The 22,651-nt window shown below is 39.2% G+C and overlaps 1 protein-coding gene across 3 annotated transcripts in view; it reads left to right on the top strand.

The window, feature by feature from the left end:
- The first annotated feature begins 817 nt into the window (after nucleotides 1-817).
- The window catches only part of LOC124621766, a 103,482-nt gene continuing 81,648 nt past the window's right edge, over nucleotides 818-22,651 (top strand). For 2 of the 3 annotated variants that reach the window (XM_047147190.1, XM_047147189.1), the window contains exons 1-2: nucleotides 818-1,563; nucleotides 15,936-17,182. In XM_047147190.1, the coding sequence (XP_047003146.1) occupies nucleotides 1,509-1,563; nucleotides 15,936-17,182 (1,302 nt within the window). In that variant the 5' untranslated portion in view covers nucleotides 818-1,508. The remainder of the gene's footprint in view (nucleotides 1,564-15,935; nucleotides 17,183-22,651) is intronic. The other variant, XM_047147188.1, reaches the window with a different exon arrangement.

The following is a 22,651-nucleotide window of genomic DNA, read 5'->3' as shown; positions in this document are numbered from 1 at the left end:
AGATAAGCTAATGTCTAACTCACCTAGTGTTCTGGCAAGCATCTTCAGAAACGAACGAAGGAGAATGCGATATACCAGTCCTGAAGATGGAAAACATTGTTCTGAAACGTCAACGTCAAACGCTACATTTTTGCCCTCAACTTTTATAATGGATAACCCGCGAAGTTAAATTAACGCCACAATACGCAGTTCCCTTTTAATACGTTTTTTAAAAAGTTTTCACATCAGAAAGAAATATTACAAATCGAAGGGCGAACTATCACAAAGCTGATGACGGGTCTTGGCCGTCAGTAGACAAATGTCCTAATATTCAGTTGTATATTTAAGGATGATACATTCTTTCGCCGCGGAACAAGTTCCAGTAGATACTAGTTCAGTACCGCACCGGGTAACATTGCCTCTGCGCCAGGGATCCCAAGGTCAACGTTCTGAGTGAGAATTGTCGATCGCAACTTCACGAGAAAGTAGGCTGCAAGATAAAACGAGTAATGAAGCGAACCATATAGAAATACAACTTGCATAACTTTTGTTTGTCAAAAGGAATCTTTTGAAAGACCTCCCAAACAATTTACAAACGTTTGCGTTCTCGAGTTTCGTGTACTTTGTAGACAGCAGCCAATGTAGGGGTGACGGGACGGGAGGGGAGATAGCCGTCCTTCGCTGCGCACCGTAAGGCTGAAAATCGCTTGGCCACCGTCATGATTCTCGTCCTTACGGTCTTGTGCATTAGGACGACAATTGTATGTCTTTGGCAACATTCCCACTCCGGGTGTGTTTTTTTTTCCTCTGCGGCCTTCGGGACTGTTGACGCCGCCAGATATACGCTGATGAACATAAAGAATATAAGTTCTAGAGGTTATGTTCGGTATCTAAATATATGAATTGAATTTAATTGTACTTACTTATGTAACTTGTGGTATCGAATACTGCCACAATTTCGGTTTCCCTAGAGTTTCGATAATTTTCTAGTGATATTTCTTATTATCTTATTTTGTCTATGAACATAATACTGCTTTCATTAGACTGCCGCAGATGAGATGTTGCAACTCTCCTCCGTGCCGTACTTGAGGGACCATGGAAATTTAAGCTCTAGCCTCGAGCCGGGGGCCTGGAAATTTGATGTGACGTCACAGGAATGACGATGTAGTCTTTTTGTTATTGCAGCATGGAGCGCTGCCATTGGTTGGTTCCCCTCGATGACCGCCATTTGACGAGAATGACTCACAGGTGGAGAAAAACTGGCGCTGAGAAAATAGGGACCCTGTATGCGAGGCTAGGCGGGGCATTTCCCTTGGCTTTCAAATCGAAGGGGAGAAATGTGTAACGCTCTGAACGCGAACAGAAAGAATGAAGTTTACCAGTCGAAGTGCTGCGTGTGCGCGTTGTCATAATAATGACGAAATGTGAAATTTGTATACAATTTACACACAAGTGATCCTTGTTTTCGTATTCTGTCTGCTCAGTGCTTTCGTCAATTGTTACATGGCTGAAACAACGTGAGAGCTATAATGGCGTTATCCTCGGTTGCCGCCTTATCGAACGCTGGAAATACAAATAAAGGAGGTAAGGGAGAACTGACGTATCGTGCGGAAATGAGTAAAACTGTTGACGTGATTGTTTTTTTTTTTCTTTCACTTACATATGTCACTGTATGTGGAACTGTTGAATTTAAGCAGGTGGTTTTACTTTGTGTTTATAGACGTCTGCCTGTATTGGAATTAATTTTTTGAAAGTTTGCAAGTATGCTACGTACACAGCTCACATGTGTCATTGCTGTCAGATAATGTTATGTGAAATTTCATGTAAAAGTATAGTTGACCTAATTTGCTTTAGATTGCATGTCAATGTAGAGTCAAGAGTGCCTTATATATGTTTGCTGAAGTGTGGCAAAACCCTTGTACATTTTGTTTTAGCCTCTTAATGGCGTATGGCTTTACCTTGGTCTCCGTAAAATTAATTTAGCCTTACCACATCGTGCTGTCATAACACGTATTGTAAGACGTCGTCAGTTGACAGATACCATAATTACGCCGTTAAAAGATTTTCTACCCGTTACATACGTTAGACGATATTAAAAATACAAAGTGACGTTTTATCAAGCCCGTACTGTATATTGGCCCTCTTTACCTACATATGTAAATAAATGATCTACTCAGACTGTTTTCCGAACTATAAAACATTTCTTCGTGTAAGACGCAAACCATTTTATTCTTAGCCGTAATTTATAACCTGTCAATCAACTAATGATACTGGTATGCACAAACCTATATTTTTGTAAGAAGCCACTTCATGTGTGTACTAAATCCGATATTTATTTTGTGTCAGGTATTTTTAATCTGTTTTACATTATTAATATTTTGAAATTAGCATCGTTTTAAACTGAATTTTCTGACATCTGGTATTGAGATGCAAAAAATTTTATTAGCCGACACTAAATTTGTTTGGGTTATTTATCTATCTGTACCAGAATTTGTATGTTCGTATGTACAGTAGCTCTTGTCGCGAAGCAGGTTTTTAACACGGACAAAAAATAGTTTTCAGTTCCTCTAGGCTACATTTTTTATGCATAGTTGAAGTTGAAAACCATTTTCTTTCCTCCCATAAATTTATGTGGTTTACGTTTACCACTATTGTATCTAAAACTTGCAGGGATAATGTGCAAATTTACAGAGCTTTAGGAATCTTATTGAAAAGCATATCAAACATGTGTTCACATACATGTATTCTATTAAAAGTCCACCAGTTGTGAAAGTTCAGTTTATATCCTGCAAAGTTAGTACTAAAAGTGAATAATATGTGCCATTTTCTTTTGAGTTCTTTCTCTGAGTTAATGGTACTTACCTACCAATAAAATAGCAAGACTCACAGACTGCTGGATAATCATGAATTCTAGTATGTTTGAGACAATCGTTTCTCATCACTATAAGATTGCAGGCCATGCTGTCACATTCTTGGAATGTTTTTTCTAGCCACAGTAATTTGGTCTTTCTGTTCTCTAAATGTACATGCTTACCATTTATTTCTACTGATGAGTAGTCTGCTTTTCATCTTGGACTCAACAAATGTAGGCTGTGTTTGAAATGTTTTAGATCAGTAGATAGTACTGTTGGTCTAATTGATTCAGTGTCTCAAAATTTATTTATTTATTTACTTTTAACTATAAAGAATGAAAAATTGAAACATGGTAGCCCATATTGTAGGTAACTACTCTTTCTTCGGCAATAATTGTGTTTGTAGATGTTTAATATACCAATGTGGCTCTGAATAAGTTATATTAAGAAATGAACAACAGCTGAGGGAAACTTCATATTCAACTGTGTGATATGGCATTCATTGACTACCAGTATCTTGCCAACTTACAGTACTTATTAATATCAGTGCTACTAGTATTGTGGTCATTTATTATAATGCCCATCACCATATATCTGTACGTATGGTAGGCATACAAGAAGTCATGTCATTGAAAACAAATTTGTTAAAAAAGTGAAGTACCTACTATTTCCAGTTTTTTGTTTTACAGAAAAATCTGTAAAAAAAATTTATTTTTACTGAAAAATAACTTACAGGAATACCCCCAAGCCAGGCTCTTAAGCTTGTTGCAGTGTGTTTGACTAATCACTGGTGTTGTACAACAGTGACCTATGCATACATATCAATTCCATTTTTGAAAGCTCATTACTTGAAATTAGAGGAATAAGATGTGGGGTCTAGTGTAGCAGGGGATACAACCCGTCGGCTTTGGACAATGACGTCACAAGTCGCCAGAGAGCAGTTTACCATTTTCGCTTTTGCTGTTGTGTTTCAGTTTCGTTTTTTTACCGATTGCTTAATAAAGTGGATCTGTTTATTCTATCTCGTGAGATTTTTTTTAAAAAAGCCAAAAAACACTTATCAGCCACTGGAGGGAGCTACAACACTAAGAAGAATCGCTTCTCGATTGGCGACTTGTGACGTCATTGTCCAAAGCCCTGCTACACTAGTCCCAAGATGTGTGCTACAGTTTGCACTGTAGTCCAATATGAGATGTGTCTTGTTTCTATGAAGGACATAAAATACTGTTCACATTATTTTTAATGAGATTTGAGCAAAATTTATGACAGCTCTTATTAGTGATTCTCCTATGGCACTTGTGAAACTACACCTTAAGGACTTAGGCTTTGCCATTGAAAAGTGTTATTTCTCGTGATCATGCAGTACAACACTAGGCCTAGGAATCTTTTGTATAATAGTGTTGGTCTCTTAAGTATTTTTGTTTAATTTACTTACTAGTGGAAAATATGTTTCATCCATAATGGCCTGTCTAATACACAAAAGAAAATCGTACATTCACTTCTTCAGTGGTCATGCCATATAATTAAGAGGAATTTCATAGTTTTTACACTGTGAAATGTGTGTGCACCTGTCATCAGATAAGTGTAACATAATACATGCTCTTGCTGCATGATACCATATTGCACACATATATTTGTCACTGCACTTTTGAAAACCACAGTATTTTGGATATATTATTATACCAGAGATCTAATAAAAAAAAAAGTGATGCATGGTTTGAAACACATGTGGTACCGTATGGCAGCATTACTCTTTGTTCATTGTGCTGCAGGTGTCAAATGACACTACCTTCTAGTCACATCACTGCCAAATACATAACATATATACAAGCCAGAAATATGTTTCATAGTCTAAAACCATGGTAGTGTGACTGAAACAGTAAGTGTACTTGTAAATAAAGATGACTGAAGTAGTAAATCAGTTATTTTTTTGTGTCATTTCTGACAGTTTAATACACAAACCATTCTCATTAGTTTAATGCATGTACAATTCTTATTAATCTGTGATTGCTGATGCTATCAAATTGGATAACATACATTCCATCCTGTGCACTATAGGTCTATTCATTGTTATATTTACTAGGGATACTTGCCTCAGTTTGTGGTAGTGATGGGAAAAGAAAAAAAATCAATATTTCTATCCTCTTCAGATAAATGTCTCTTCATGATAGTCATGTTGAGCGTATCAGAAGTATTGATGTTTATGTTTGTGAACACACAAGATCATATTTCTCATCTACACTTTCTGAAATTAGCTGTAATGATAAACCAATCTGCATCATAGCCCAAGACCTAAATTAAGTTGAAAGGTGACCGTTTGGTCGTCATTTGCCAAGGACAATACTTTTCATTGTGAAAACAAATGCTGTGTGAGAAATTTAGAGAAGCTACATTACATACGAGGCAAATTTTGGTGCTCTTTATGTACATTTAGGCTAATCTATATATCATATATAAAGCCTTTTCTGGATGCATTTGTCTTCAGTGTAGCTTTGTGTGACAGTGAAATCTGGACAGTAAACACTTCAGACAAGAAGAGAATAGAAACTACCAAAATGTGTGCTGTTGAACAATGCTGAAGATTTGATTAGCAGACCTGATTACAAATAAGATGTACTTAATTGAATTTGGGAAAAAGAAATTACTGTGCGTCCATCTTTTTAGAGATAGTTGGGGGACTCAGTTGTTTGTTACAGGGTGTCGAATTAAACACCTTTCCGCCATCTAGTTTCCAAAATCGTTTTCTTTGGATGCCAGTTTCAGTGTTGTACTGTGCCATCTCCAGGCCTCTTATTGACATGACAGATGATGGTTGAATTGGTTGCTATAGCAAAAATCTACTAATACCAGTATTGCTGGCCCCTATTTTGATGAGAACTGAGGTAGAATCTTCCTACACATCGATCAGTGGCCTGAAGGTGGCAAAGGAAAATGCTGAAACTGGTAGCCAAATAAAACAAGTTTGGAAACTAGACAGTTGAAGGCTGTGTAATTTGACATCCTGAAAAGAAATATACATCACAATTTGAGTAAAAGAGGGGATTGTTCGATAGAACACTACCTGAAGCACCAAGGAATTGTTTGCTAAAATGGGGTTAAAATTGAAGAGAGAAGCCAAGGCTTCAATACAGGATGTAAGTTCAAGTGCATACAGGTTGCAGTAGTCCAGTGGAGCTGAAGAGGTTTTTACAGGATAGACTAATGAAGAGAGGTACATCAGACCAGTCTTAGGAACTAAACACAACAACAATAATGTACATGTGTTATACATCAAATATGAAAAAATGAGGATTGGGGATGGGGGCGGCTAGTTAGTTAGCCACATGTTCCATGGACCATTGGATCATTTTGCACAATAGATCATAATGAAATGTAATGAGTCATTTTACATTCACATCATGAATCAATTAGTATGTATGGTTACTTCTCTCTCTCTCTCTCTCTCTCTCTCTCTCTCTCTCTCTCTCTCTCTCTCTCTCTTTGGGAGGAATTGTCAAGGAGGCACTTTCTCAGTTCATTATCAAATTTTCCTTTGCCATCTGTCAGACATTTTATATCACTGGTAAGTGATCAGAAATTTTTGTTGCAGCACTGTGCACTCCTTTTGTAATAAAGACAACCTTAATGTGGTGTAATGGATATCATTTTTCTTCTATTATTTTAATTATGTACCTCATAGTTCCTTTTCAACTGCAGTGAATTACTTTTACAACTAACTTCATGAGGGAATAAATATACTGTGAAGCAGTAGTCAGAATGCCCAACTCCTTTAACTGATGTCTACAAGATGATTGTGGGTGGCCACCACATATTATCCTTACAGCAAGTTTTTGTGCAATGAAGACTTTTTTCCTTAAAAATGAGTTACTTCAGAACATTATTGCATATGACATTATTGAATGCAAATATTCAAAGTATGTCAGCTTAATGATTTATCTCTCCCCAAGATTTGCATGATTCTAAGCACAAATGTGACTGAAATAAGTTGTTTTAGGAGTTCCAAAATGTGTTTTTCCTTCTATACGAACCCTTAAGAAGTCTAAAGTTTCCAGCCTATTTATTATTTCCTCACCATGTATTACACTTATCATTGGTGTAGTACCTCTGTATGTACAGAATTGAATATGTTGTGTCTTTTTAAAATTGAGGGTGAGACCATGTGCAGAAAACCAGCCAATGATGCTTTTAAGATTGTTGTTTATCATTTCTTGTGTTTTTGTACATATGCTTGGATTGTTACAATATTGGTGTCATCTACAAAAAGAACTAATTGTGCTTGTTGTAATCTAGATGGAAATCATTTACATGCATGAGGAAAAGCAGTGGACCTTTGGGAACCCCATACTTGATTTCTCCCCAGTCAGAATTGTGTCACTGGACTACATTGCTTGAATTACTAAGTACCGTGCATTCTTTTGGTCGGATATGACATTATCCATTGGTTGGCTATACCATCAAGCCCATAAAATGTAAATTTATCTAGGAGGCACTATATAACTCTTGTTTGAACTTATTTGCAGACAAAGTTAATGTTTTTGGTTGTAATTGAAAGTAGCCTATGATCTCCTTTTATTCACATCAGTAGATTGAGTTTACTATCAGTTTAGGGTGTATTCTGGGTGCTCAGCTGAATTTTTTTATTTAATTTTTATGCATTTTGGGCATAAAAATTGAATTAACAGAAAGCACACCACAAACCAGCAACTAATAATCGTAATAGCTACAGGGATTGTCGTTCCACAGCAGGGAAGTATTTATTTGTGAACCTATAGCTTATACATTTATGGTCACTCTATATATTTCATGTATTTTAGAATACTGGTATGCCCAACTGCTAATGTTGCTTGACATAAGCTATGTCCTATCAGTGTTTGTTTGTATTGTTGCACTGCAATACCCTACCAGACACAAGTGATTCCAGTTCATCCAACATTCCATCCTCAGCTTCATTGCATTTTTTGCCTACCGCCACAGGATCCCAATTTCTGCACTGACTTAATATGACCATTTTTATTTCAATAAATCAGAAGAATTGTGACTGCATTTCTCATGACAAAAGGTGCAAGAACTCTTCTTGATGAACTACCCATGGTAAAGTCACAGTGGGTCTCATATATCATACCTAATGCTTGTACAGGTATACTAGAAACATTACATTTCTACTTACCTTTGTGAGTAATCGCTGGATTCATTGAGCCAACTGTGTGCACCCCCAATTTCAGATCAAATATTCATTGTGACTTTGATTTCACCTATTTCAACATTCGTTATATTGCAGCTTCAACATTTCTGAAAGCCATTGATTCATTTCATTTTAGGAAATTTAATTCAGTTGTCAAAATGTTTTAAAAAGTATGTACTGATGTTTCGGTTTGGTGTCATTGGTAAATTTCCAGGTGCCATACATCTACATGATTAGTCTGCAATTCATACCTACATGCTTGGCAGAGGATTCATAGAGCCAGTGTCCGATTATTTCTCAATGGTTCCAATCTTGAACAGTATGTGGGAAAAATGAACATCTAAATCTTTCTATGTAAGCTCTGATTTGTCTTATTTTATTGTGATGGTTATTTCTCGGTGATAGTTGCCAAAATATTTTCGCTTTGAGTAGTTGGTGATTGAAATTTTGTTAAGAGATCTTGCCACAATGGAATACGTCTTTGTTTTAATTATTGTCACCCCAAGTTGCATGTCATATTTATGACTCTCTCTCTCTCTCCTCAAACAGTGGGAAATTGAGTATGGAATGTAACAATACAATGAGGAGGATAGTTGCTTCTCACCATATAGCGGAGGTGCTGAGATGCAGAAAAGCACAACAAAGAGACTGTCACGCAATTCAGCCAACAAGGCCTTTATCAAAATAAGACAACACACACACACACACACACACACACACACACTCGCGCCAACACAACTTGCACACACATCACCTATCTTTGGCAGCTGGAGCCAGACAGCCAGCTAGTTGAGTATGGCTCCAGCTGCCAGATACTGTGGTCATGTGTGTGAGATGCGTTTGCGTGTGTGTGTGTGTGTGTGTGTGCATACGTGTGTACATTGTCTACTTTTGACATGGGCCTTTTTAGCCCAAAGCAAATTTTGTGGCAGTCTTTTTGTTGTGCCTTTCTGCGACTCAGCATCTCCTCTATATGGTGAGTAGCAACTATCCTTTACATTATATTGCTATTTTCTCTCCTGTTTCACAATAATACAAAACGAGCTGCCATCCTTCGAACTTCTATCAGTGCACCTTGGTGATCAATACGATAAGGATCCCATACTGAACAGCAGTACTAATTGAAAGTTTCACTGCATAGTTCTTCTCTCATTTGTGTTACCTAGAACCTCATATTTGAAAAGTATTGTGAGTGAATGTCACATTGCCTCGTGTTATGCTGCGCTGTGTGTCAAAAAAAAAAATATCTTCTCTCCACACTTTCCTTTCGCTGTTTACTTTAGCGTACACACTGTAACTTGATTAAGTCTGTACATACCCTGGAATAAGCTATTTTCCATAACATTTTACATATGTGGCCCATCTTTATTAATAAATGGTATCTTAGCTTTCTTATTTGTTAAAAACTTTAGGTGAAAGTGCTCACATGTTTAAGCACATTCAGTCATGTTTGTGCCACACACAGTAATTATTTAATTGCTTATTATAGTTCTCTCTGTAATATTTATTCCATTCCTTACAGGTGCAGCTTTATCTCACTGTCAGACAGAAGGGAAATATATTCCACGAATCTTGGGAGCTGTATGTCCTCGCCTCCCAGTTTGCCTTTGAGGCATGCATCCTTAAATCCATGCATTTATTGCTCTATGTATGGTGTTCACAATTAATAGAACATTTTACTGTCTTAACAGAGTATTCCTTTTTTTTTTTTTTTTTTTTTTTTTTTTTTTTTTTTTTTTTTTTTTTTAGTTAGAATTTTACCTCTGTACGTGTATGGTATGATTTATTGCCGCAACCATAGTGGTTCTATAGTTTTAATTTTCATTCAGTTTGACATGCTGCTGTATATCAGTTTTTGGTGGTCTTCTGGAAGAGCTTGGGATACACAGGTTACAAAAATTTTGAACTCTATTAACTTTTTTGCCATAAATAAGTTAAGTTTTTGTTAATTAGTGAGACTTGTTTCACATGATTAGTGCTTGAGAATATTTACAGTAAAAAAGAAAGTGTTAATTTACAGAACTTCAAGTAATTTCAAAATATACAAGGACGGGGATAATTTCAAAATGTCATTTTTCATTGCTATATTTAAGGGAGAGACAGAGAAGCTGATTCGTTCCAGTCTTATGTCAGATTACAGATGAAGTTAAAATTTTTATTTAAGTGACGTAATTGTTTGTGATCAGTTAAACCAAGTTACAGCCCTGAGGTTGTGTCAGCATGATTGATTGAAGTTTTGCTTTCAGGTTTTTAGCAGAGTTGATGATTCCATTTTTTACACACAATATTTTGACAATCAGCCCAGTTGCCCTCTTCAGGTGCTGTGAGCTGCCTTCTTATGCATACTCACTACCTGGACTCCAACCCATTCAGGCATATTTCTTTAGAACTCGAGCAACGATTATGCATAAGAATACAGCTTACTGCACCGGGATTGTATGACTTGGTCGGTTGTGATAATATGGTATAAAGAAAGTGGAATAAACAATTTGACTGAACACCCGAAAGCACTCAATTAATGTTATGATCCATTTACAGTTCAGATCTTTCCTTGTTTAGATCACTTTTTCATTTTTAGGCTTTATGATGCCCAGTAAGTTATATGATGTCCGCCCTCGTGGTCTCGCGGTAGCGTTCTCGCTTCCCGAGCGCGGGGTACCGGGTTCGATTCCCGGCGGGGTCAGGGATTTGTCCTGCCTCGAGATGACTGGGTGTTGTTGTGTCGTCTTCATCATCATCATTCATCCCCATTACGGTCGGAGGAAGGCAACGGCAAACCACATCCATTAGGACCTTGCCTAGTAAGGCGGTGCGGGTCTCCCGCATCGTTCCCCTACGCTCTGTAAAGAAGCATGGGACTTCATTTTTTCATTTTCAAGTTATGGGACTTTGCTATTGCAGATTTATCAATGAAATAATTTTTTATTGTTTACAGCAGTATTAAAAATAATTGTACCGCTTTTCTATTAGCACATTTTTGTGGATGATATCTAATTGGTGAAAGTAGCTCAATGTTTCGTACACCATTTGAAGCAAGGGTTCAGAACAACTTCTTTACGATTTGTGTTTTTGGTGTTAAGATTTAATTTCTGAATGGGTTGTTATTAAAATATGAGTTATTCAGAAGTGGATACAGTGCGAAGTAGTGAAAACAATAGCTGTGCTATTTATCGTAAAGTAGACACTTCAAGTTGCAGACAGGCACAATTAAGACACTCACCTATATCTTTCAGCCATAGCTGTAGTCAGCAAAAACACACACACACACACACACACACACAACGCCATCTTCACCATCTCGGGCCGGAATCTTCTCCTACATTGTTGATATTCCTACCTGGTGTTTCCATTGTTTGATAACTGTGCTATTGGAATACAAGAACCTGTTTTCAGTTAACCAAACAAGAGAATACAAATATAGTATGGTCAGATACTAAACTTTTTAAGCTGTTATACACTCCTGGAAATTGAAATAAGAACACCGTGAATTCATTGTCCCAGGAAGGGGAAACTTTATTGACACATTCCTGGGGGTCAGATACATCACATGATCACACTGACAGAACCACAGGCACATGGACACAGGCAACAGAGCATGCACAATGTCGGCACTAGTACAGTGTATATCCACCTTTCGCAGCAATGCAGGCTGCTATTCTCCCATGGAGACGATCGTAGAGATGCTGGATGTAGTCCTGTGGAACGGCTTGCCATGCCATTTCCACCTGCCGCCTCAGTTGGACCAGCGTTCGTGCTGGACGTGCAGACCGCGTGAAACGACGCTTCATCCAGTCCCAAATATGCTCAATGGGGGACAGATCCGGAGATCTTGCTGGCCAGGGTAGTTGACTTACACCTTCTAGAGCACGTTGGGTGGCACGGGATACATGCGGACGTGCATTGTCCTGTTGGAACAGCAAGTTCCCTTGCCGGTCTAGGAATGGTAGAACGATGGGTTCGATGACGGTTTGGATGTACCGTGCACTATTCAGTGTCCCCTCGACGATCACCAGTGGTGTACGGCCAGTGTAGGAGATCGCTCCCCACACCATGATGCCGGGTGTTGGCCCTGTGTGCCTCGGTCGTATGCAGTCCTGATTGTGGCGCTCACCTGCACGGCGCCAAACACGCATACGACCATCATTGGCACCAAGGCAGAAGCGACTCTCATCGCTGAAGACGACACGTCTCCATTCGTCCCTCCATTCACGCCTGTCGTGACACCACTGGAGGCGGGCTGCACGATGTTGGGGCGTGAGCGGAAGACGGCCTAACGGTGTGTGGGACCGTAGCCCAGCTTCATGGAGACGGTTGCGAATGGTCCTCGCCGATACCCCAGGAGCAACAGTGTCCCTAATTTGCTGGGAAGTGGCGGTGCGGTCCCCTACGGCACTGCGTAGGATCCTACGGTCTTGGCGTGCATCCGTGCGTCGCTGCGGTCCGGTCCCAGGTCGACGGGCACGTGCACCTTCCGCTGACCACTGGCGACAACATCGATGTACTGTGGAGACCTGACGCCCCACGTGTTGAGCAATTCGGCGGTACGTCCACCCGGCCTCCCGCATGCCCACTATACGCCCTCGCTCAAAGTCCGTCAACTGCACATACGGTTCACGTCCACGCTGTCGCGGCATGCTACCAGTGTTAAAGACTGCGATGGAGCTCCGTATGCCACGGCAAACTGGCTGACACTGACGGCGGCGGTGCACAAATGCTGCGCAGCTAGCGCCATTCGACGGCCAACACCGCGGTTCCTGGTGTGTCCGCTATGCCATGCGTGTGATCATTGCTTGTACAGCCCTCTCGCAGTGTCCGGAGCAAGTATGGTGGGTCTGACACACCGGTGTCAATGTGTTCTTTTTTCCATTTCCAGGAGTGTATTTTGTCTCTGAGCTGTGATGACTTGTGGAGAATAATCTCCCTCAGAGCAAAACACATCAAACTGTATGTTTATAATGTATGAGTCATTAGAAAACTATGATCGTACCTCAGCCCAATGCGCACAGTACCCTGCCAGTTTGTGGAATTGTTCTTCGAATTTGCTTTTTATCCCAGTTTCATCCACTTGACTATCATTCAGTGCAATGTGTGCATCATAATTCCCACCAACATGAATTGTCTTACCACTGTGTTGCATTCCCTCCCCTGACTAGTATACATTCATTACAAAACAAAGTTGTCCGTCAACAGCTATTTTAAACTACTACTGTGTCTTCCTCATTGAGTTAGTGAATAGCAAAGTATGCAACAGAACAATTGGCTGAAAAGATAAATCATTCCATCAGTTAGTTGACTAATGCTCCAGTTGAAGCTGTAATAACTGTGTAATTTTGACTTATTTTTCAAATGTTTGTACGAGTGGATTTAATGTTTGCATTTCATTGAAAAAAGTTGTTGTTCATGCAGTCGAATTTTCGTTGGTGGTTGTTCCTCTTACCCTTTTTAGCATCCAATCTCTTCTCCTTTTTTTTCAGCTTTCTCTACACCCTTCCTTTCACACGATGCATGCACTTCTGTGTGTGTGTGTGTGTGTGTGTGTGTGTGTGTGTGTGTGTGTGTGTTTCATTCATTTATGTTATAACAACATTACATCCTGGAGTACTCAGTAAACTGTCTTCCCCTTTTCGTACATGCTTTGTAGCTTCCCGAAGTAACATGCATGATAATTTCAGGAATGAAATACATAGTTGATATTAATCTCTGTCCCCATCCATATCTCTCTCTCTCTCTCTCTCTCTCGCACACAGACACAGTAAATAATGATATGATAGAAGTGGTGATGTTCCTGTCTAAATTCCGTAACAGGAAACACGTTTCGTTATTTTCCTATCTACATTAACTTCAAACAACTGCTTCAGAATATCATTTTCTGTTTGTGGTAGTTCCTGCTTGATGTAGCCATTCTTCTGTTCCTATTTTTTCCAGGTTGATAATTTTTTTTTACTGGTGACGATTTTTGCCATTCGTGGTCTAAGGTTTAATCCACCCCATTCATTCATGGACTCGTCATTTTGATTGTACTTTGTTGTTTATTTCCATACTTACATATGTTGTTTCCAATTTTTCAGTGCCTTATTTTCCAAGAGTACACCATTTACAATGCTATAAAAAAAGTCTTGGCACATTTTATACTTTTTCGGTAGTGGTGGTTGTCTGTCAGTCCTAATTTATGTTTCTGTGGGCGTACTCAGCCGTTCTTCTTCTTCTTCTTCTTCCCCCCCCCCCCTCCCCCCCCCCCCCCCCCCCCCAGTTAATATCCTTACAGGACAGCAGTCACTGCTTGCTTTACTATTCACATAACTGAATTTATTTAAATGATTTATAGGTTCACTTTGTAATGCATGTGATTTATAGGTTCACTTTGTAATGCATGCGCGCCCCTGTGTGTGTGTGTGTGTGTGTGTGTGTGTGTGGGCGCGCGCACGCGCGCAGGTGGGTGCACGCGCGTGCACAAAGGTGTGCGCAGTTTTAAATTTGATCGTCCTTTCTATTTTTTCATACAAGGGACCAAGTGACATTTTCAGTTCCATAGGTTTACTCTTTCCTTTTCCTCCAGTATTCTTTCTTCTTCCCACCACATGTCTTTTTACCATCTTCAGACCACTTTGCATCTGTTCCTTTGCTGCTTTTGCCTCAGAATCTGAAATTTAACATTTCCCTCATGAAAATCTGTACTTCACTGCTTCTGCCACTTTCATGTTGTGTATTTCTAATATTTTTTGCTTCTAGGGTACAGCTAGTTGACATTTTCTTATCCCATAAGTACAAATATTTGTTTTGTGAACTTGTCATTCATCTAGTATGAACATCCCAAAATAACTAATTTTCTTTCTTTTCTATATCTGACATTACACTATTGTTTCCTAATTACTAGGGTCCTTTGGTTCTACTTGGACACAGTATATTCCTGGTTTGTGTGATTGGTAAATCAGTGCTAGGCATTCACTTGCATAGAGGCAGTCTCGTCTCACTACCGTGTCCTAGTGCAGTGTTTCTTTTTTTAATTTCTTCAAATGTGCTTTTTGTCGTAAATAGTTTTTGATATTACATATGCTGTTTCCTACTTCTTGTGTGTCCTTTTGTTTACAGCAGATTTTTCTGACCTATTTCTGGAATTATGTCACCTAGATACTTCAACTTTTTGAACTTTTCTATTCTGCCAATGTCTGTTAAAAAAATTGTAGTACAAATTATCTTTCTTCTTTTTCTATTTTTTCCATTACTGATAAATTTTGTGTTCTCTACTATACTTTCAGATTGTACAGAGAAATAGTCTGCAAATGACATACAGCTTCCTCCAATCCACTGTTTCGTCCCAGTTTTATTAGTGATGGCTTTTCTTTTTTATATTTATCTTTAGTTTGAGAAGAACATCTGCCAGATGTCCCAACTCACAGTTCGTTTCCCTTTAAGAATCTTGATGATGTTGGCAAACAAAATACTGTGTCAGGATGACCATTAAAATTATGTCATGTAGTGTCATATTTTGATGTTTCTGTTGTATTTTGTGTTACAAGTTAAATAAGTATGGAGAGCACGGGCAGCCTTTCCTAACATACATTTTCCTACACACTCTATAACAATACAAATGGTGTGTGGAATGACAGGTGGGGATGACATATATTTTCCCAAAATAATTATTCTGTTGTGTGGTGGTGGGCGATACACACACTCAAATAGCAAGTACTACTTTATGCACTGTATCTCAGTCTCATTCCATAACATATTTTATAACTAGTAAATCACTATTTTCTCCACAACTAAGTTGGTATTTGAAGTGCTCAAATCTTAATTACAAATATTTGGAAATAGTGCTAAATAAAAATTGTGTTGGGATGGATACTGACACACAAAATGCATAAAAATGGTTATATTCCTATACATAATTTTGCTTAAAATTGTGAATATTTTCCATCATTTAGGTTTTGAAGGAGTTGCGATCAAACAAGAACGTCCAGATGAAGCTGAAATCCGAGAGCTGGCAGCCAAAATGGTGGAAGCAAATAAGGCGAAGATGGCGAGTGTCCGACCGCCCGGTGCCGGCCAACCCCCACCGCCCAACATGGTCCAAACTGGCCAGCCAGGCATCCTCAACTACCTTACGAGGGCACCTCCTGCCCCCGTTGCACCGTGCCCTGACAAAGAAAGAGACAAGGACAAAAAGACACCCGAGCCGGACAGGAAACCCCCGTTGGATGAGGAGAGTGTGAGAGGAAAATTTGGGTGGGTGACCCTTGGAAAGTGCCACATACCTTACATATTTCGTTACGGTGAGAAGTATTGTGCCGTTCGCATGGTGGAATCAAAACTTTTAAACAAGTACCTGACATATCTCCATTCAGACATTTACAACTGCACGTGTATCCGCAGCTATTATATCACGGACGCAGAGGCGAGGTTACTTAACGAAATAAATGTGAGGCATTGTGAGGGACAGTTTGGCAGAGATCTTTTTACAACCAAAGATCTGGTCGTACGGTTACAAGATGCCGGAGAATTTTATAATTTTCTTGACGTGTGTTACAACAAGCTATTGCTCAGTTCCAGCAACCCTAAGGATAAGTGTGGATTTGTTCGTATCAATGGTGAATCTGTCGTGCCCTACACCGTGCGTGATGGCTTCAAGTACGTACCGTTATTCTATTTCGAAGGTGAAACCGATAACCTAAAACTCAAGGCTGAAAAGCTAGAAGGTTGGGATCTTGCCTACCTTAAATTTTGCTGCAAGGTCCAAGGCATTCGTAATGAGCTGTTTGCTAGTGAGACGTGTTCAGTGATTAGCCTTAATGACATCAAGAGTTATTTTCCTCCCGGAACCGTGTTCGAAGATTACTGGCCTAACAAAGTGGTGGATTCCCAGCTGCTACTAGCAAGCAGCAAGGCCGGAGCTACGGCTACAGGCGCCGGCATGTGGACAAAGCAGCCACCGCCTCCTCCACCGCCTGTCATCCCTCCAGCTGCACCCCCCGCTGTTGCTGCAACCAAGCCGGATGTTCCCATCACCACCCTGCCTCATCGTGCTGCTCCGCCAGTCGGCTTAACTGCTGCAGTCCAGGCCGTGTGTAACGGTTGGACAGGGCTGGTGGGTGGACAACCGACCTACCAGCCTACTGTAGTGCCGCAGCCTGCTGGTGTTGTGCGCATGACACCACCTGTTTCGATGCCAAATGTGAGTTTCAGTGCAGTGACTTCATTACTTTGTACTCTAATCAAGCCAACAGGGTTTTTATTGCTGCCCTTCAAAAGTTATGAGTAATGATTCATTGAGTTCATACTGTGATTTACATAATATGATGATATTCATTTTGATTAGATTTTTTTTCTCACATTCATATGAAAAATAGAAAGTTTTGTTTGACCATAATTGGATTCCAGTCTCGCTTGAACATACTGATACCAGTTATAATTTGACCTCTGACATAATGCTTACATGGTGTGTGACATGTTACATGTGCAAACAGATATAGAACGGAATATGGACAATATTTATCTTTCTTATAGTCTGAAGTCTAGGTTGGGTAAAAAAGTGGAATTCTAGTTGATTGGCAAAGCCAACAAATCTCATGTCATGTGGATAATTGAATTCTTGGTGGCATGTATTTTATGTACATGATGTGTGGTTAAATTGAAATTATACACCTGTCAGTCTTGACACACTTATAGTGTGTAGAGTTTACTTGCAAAATATGTTTGACACTAAAATATTTCAGGCACAAAACTTGAGTTGATTGGCGGCTGTATAATTCAGGCATGTGCAGGTCATATGGCATTATGTGTAGCCCATGTCATCAGTGGCAGCCTTTAAATATGTATGATGGGCAGAATCGTTTTTCTGTTGATGATTACTGGTTGGGAGTAAAGTAAAAAATAAGATGCTGAAAATAATTTTTATTTCTGGAGTACTGGTGTCAGCAACTGAGGAGAAAATGCTGCACCTATATGGTCTTGATTACTAATCTACAAGAAGGGCACCAAAACTGACCCATTGTTACAATTTAATGTCTCATCAATATTGAAATCCCTAACCATTTGAATCCATAGATTGAATGCACTATATTGCTTTCTGAATGTATCCGTTGATTAAGACAGGAGAGAGTGAGCAGTCCTGTCATACACTCTGCTTAATAGTAGCTTCTTCTTGATGTTCTTCACACATTATCACCTCTTCTCTCTATTGCTCTTCTGTCGTCATACTTTATGCCCATGTCTCTCAGCATCTTAAAAAGTGTGACCAGTGTATCCTATTAAATGCTTTTTCTAAGACTGTGGGGGCAATTTATGTGTCTTGACCCTTTTTTAAGTCTTTTCTCATGAATTAGTCGTAAGCAGAGATTGATTTTTGTGTGCCTACTACACCTCTTCTAAACCCGGACCAGTCACCTGTGGTCATTGCATCTATCCTGCTTTGTATCTGCTTTATAATGATGCAGGTCAAGATCTTAGAGGCATGTGTTTCCAAACCTAGTGTCCGGTATTGTTCACACCTATTTGCAGATTCTTTCTTTGGTATTGACACTGTGATTTGTTTTTTTAAAGTCTGTTGGGCGCTCTCTGGTTTCATATGTAACTTTTATGGGATGGTACAGTTCTTCATGTAGCTATTCTCCAGCAGCCTTTATGAGTTGTGCAAGTATCTCGTCAACTCCAACTACTTGAATAGAAAACCATTTTTCACTTTCTTCAAAACCATTTACACATGCACTTTCCATATTTATGTTATGAAACATGGATAAGCCCTGCTTCAGTAAGAAATATTTTGAGAAGTTATGATGTAGAATGCTCTGCAAACTATTGGAGGGTCTGCTTAGCGTTCTTATATCATTAACCGTGTCTCAGACGTCACTTACAGGTATTTTGCAAAAGAAGAAATACAACATCTACACCTGTGTGTCACACTATTTAAGATTTCAGCAGAATTTATATTAATTTTGTCTAGGCTAACAATATTATGAAAATGATAGTTGCTACTCATCATATAGCAGAGATGCCGGGTCGTGGGTAGGCACAACAAAAAGACTGTCAAAAGTGAGCTTCTAGCCAACAACGCCTTCGTCGGAAATAGACCACATGCACGTGCACACGCGTGCTTGCCCCCACACACAGGACAACAGCCTCTGACTGCTGAGGCCAGTCTGACCTCAAGACTCTCTCTCTGTGTGTGTGTGTGTGTGTGTGTGTGTGTGTGTGTGTGTGTGTGTGTGTTTCCGGCGAAGACCATGTTGGCTGAAAGCTCACTTTCTAACAGTCTTTTTGTCGTGCCTATCTGCGATTCAGTGTCTCCTCTACATGGTGAATAGCAACTATCCTTTTCATAATATTGTCTAGGCTAGGATGTTACAGCTCAAGAGCCTGCCCATGGGCAGCTGGGTGTCTGTGGGCAGTGGGGATGTAGCGTATGGGAGCATACTATTCGTGACCAAATGGTTCACATATGCATAGAGAGCATGCACTTGGGTTGTCTGCCAAGTAGCCAGTAGAGCTGAAGATTGTGTTACCACCCAACAGCTTTTGTGCAGGATGTCTTGGCATTACACATGCAAAAAGACACGAATATTATGAAAAACATTCAGTTACAGAAATAACATGAAACTGATGGGACAGATGCAAGAATTAGTGTGTTTGGGTGGAGACAGACTAAATATAATACAATCCTAATAATGAACATATACCACAACAGATACTAACACAAAAGTCGAGCAAACAAAATCTTCAGCAGTCAACAAAACCATGTGGTGTTTAGAATTTTGCTTGACCAATATAGCTTAAACTAAATCCACGATACCACAAATCCAGTATCTAACACTGCACTTGGCCTGAACACCTAACATGAATTCCACAGTACTACAAAACCAAAATGTATCGAAAACCTAACATCACCAGTGTTGGTAAAACAACTCCACACAACCTACCAATCATAGTCCAACATAATTACCAACAACTAACAGCACAACCCAAAAATTCATTAAAATTGTATTAACACCAATTTCGATATACAGTAAATACACAATTATGGACATAAACACACATACCATACATACTATATTTTAAGAGAAAGAAAGAGCAAAAACCATTAAAACATACATACCAACCGGTAAGCTGACACAGAAATCTAACAATAGCAAATATGTCATCAGTACAATCTCTCAAATGGCCAGCGTCGACTTCTCACCAGGAGCACCTCGAGGTAGAACACCATTCTGACAATGCCACATATACCTTGTCAGAGATACAGCAACTTTGGTCAGCCTCACACAAAAGTAACACCTCATGTACTTTGCAATTAAACTGAGTATATGTATGAATTTTACTGTGATCAGCACATCACCACCCATTGTGGATTGCAGAGACCTACTCACAAACTTTGTTGTCATATCCATGAGTTAACAGAAAATTGAATCGCCAGCCATAAAGTGGAAAATGAATCTGTTGCCCATAACTGCCAGCATCAAAATAACTTGCTAACTAAATCTTTGGATATTATTATCACAGATAGCACTCAAGAAGTCCAGTGAATCACTAAACAGCACTCTCAAACAATTTACAGACATAAACATCCCACACTAGAGAGTGCCAGTGCATTACTCCAACACACCCTCTGCAAACATGATCCATTTCAAATACACTGTACCATCATGACATGACACAACACACGTATGTCATGAGTTAGTGCAGTTGGTTGGTTGCAGACTGGTGCTGAAAACTTTGCTTGACCCAGGTAGCCTATACTAAATATGCCTATGCTTGACCCAGGTTGCCTATACTAGGTACGCCTGTCAGCTTGAAGTTGTCCAAATTTTTCTTAAAGATTTTACCAACAAATCTTAGTTTCGTTTTAATAACACATAATTTACAACAGTAAGTTTGAGGTGCAGTTAGTTTTACATTTTAAGATTGTTATACACATGCCAAAATATCATTTCATTATTACATGCAAAGAGTAGCTTCGTTCTTCGCAAGCACTGAGTGTGCAGAATTCCGTGGTCCAGTGGCTTGTGCCCCAGTCTCATCATCTCTCTCTATTCGGTTATGTGGTAACAGCATTCCATAAATTTAATATGTTGGGACAATTATCCATGCAGGTTGGTGGTACTTCAAATGTGAACTTATAATTTAACTTCCAATGTCTCTGAAATGTGTATCAGTCACTTCACTTTCACACACATTTTTCTGAGTATGTATTCAGTTTTAAGCATTTTTTGGTACATACATATGAGAGTTGAGCATTCTATATAGTTTTGTTTTCAGTTCTATTTATAGAAATGATCTTTGTTGTCCACACTTGGAGGCTTTGTGATATATTCACCCTAAGTTCAGAACTATTCCAATCTTCTTGTATTCAGTAAATGTTTTGTGAATACTTCAATTCCATACCTGACCAGAATGCATCTTCTATATAAATTTCGGCTCTTCTTCTAGTCTGTTTTGATATTTACTCCTCATATCATGTTCTTTAGTATTTTGACTTTGATTGTTTCCATGTCTTCAGGCACCAAGCAGTCAGCACTTGTAACCTGTTTGTAATAACTTCATACAACTTTTATTTTAAAGCATATTTTGATGAATTTCATTGCCCAATTTTCATTTTCACTTTATTCTTAGGGATCCACTATAAACACTTCAATTGAACTTAATACTTAATCATTGTTACCAAGTTGCAACATTTTCAATTGAGAAAATGTACTAGGCCTGTTGTTGTTGTTGTTGTTGTTGTGGTCTTCAGTCCTGAGACTGGTTTGATGCAGCTCTCCATGCTACTCTATCCTGTGCAAGCTTCTTCATCTCCCAGTACCTACTGCAACCTACATCCTTCTGAATCTGTTTAGTGTATTCATCTCTTGGTCTCCCTCTACGATTTTTACCCTCCACGCTGCCCTCCAATGCTAAATTTGTGATCCCTTGATGCCTCAAAACATGTCCTACCAACCGATCCCTTCTTCTAGTCAAGTTGTGCCACAAACTTCTCTTCTCCCCAATCCTATTCAATACCTCCTCATTAGTTACGTGATCTACCCACCTTATCTTCAGCATTCTTCTGTAGCACCACATTTCGAAAGCTTCTATTCTCTTCTTGTCCAAACTAGTTATTGTCCATGTTTCACTTCCATACATGGCTACACTCCATACAAATACTTTCAGAAACGACTTCCTGACACCTAAATCTATACTCTCTGTTAACAAATTTCTCTTCTTCAGAAACGATTTCCTTGCCATTGCCAGTCTACATTTTATATCCTCTCTACTTCGACCATCATCAGTTATTTTACTCCCTAAATAGCAAAACTCCTTTACTACTTGGAGTGTCTCATTTCCTAATCTAATTCCCTCAGCATCACCTGATTTAATTCGACTACATTCCATTATCCTCGTTTTGCTTTTGTTGATGTTCATCTTATCTCCTCCTTTCAAGACACTGTCCATTCCATTCAACTGCTCTTCAAAGTCCTTTGCTGTGTCTGACAGCATTACAATGTCATCGGCGAACCTCAAAGTTTTTACTTCTTCTCCATGAATTTTAATACCTACTCCTAATTTTTCTTTTGTTTCCTTTACTGCTTGCTCAATATACAGATTGAATAACATCGGGGAGAGGCTACAACCCTGTCTCACTCCTTTCCCAACCACTGCTTCCCTTTCATGC

Source organism: Schistocerca americana, chromosome 7, assembly GCF_021461395.2.
Source record: "Schistocerca americana isolate TAMUIC-IGC-003095 chromosome 7, iqSchAmer2.1, whole genome shotgun sequence".
In the NCBI taxonomy this organism is placed as follows: domain Eukaryota; kingdom Metazoa; phylum Arthropoda; class Insecta; order Orthoptera; family Acrididae; genus Schistocerca; species Schistocerca americana.
Note: the sequence above shows the minus strand (reverse complement) of the source record. Positions and strands in the feature narration are given on the sequence as shown.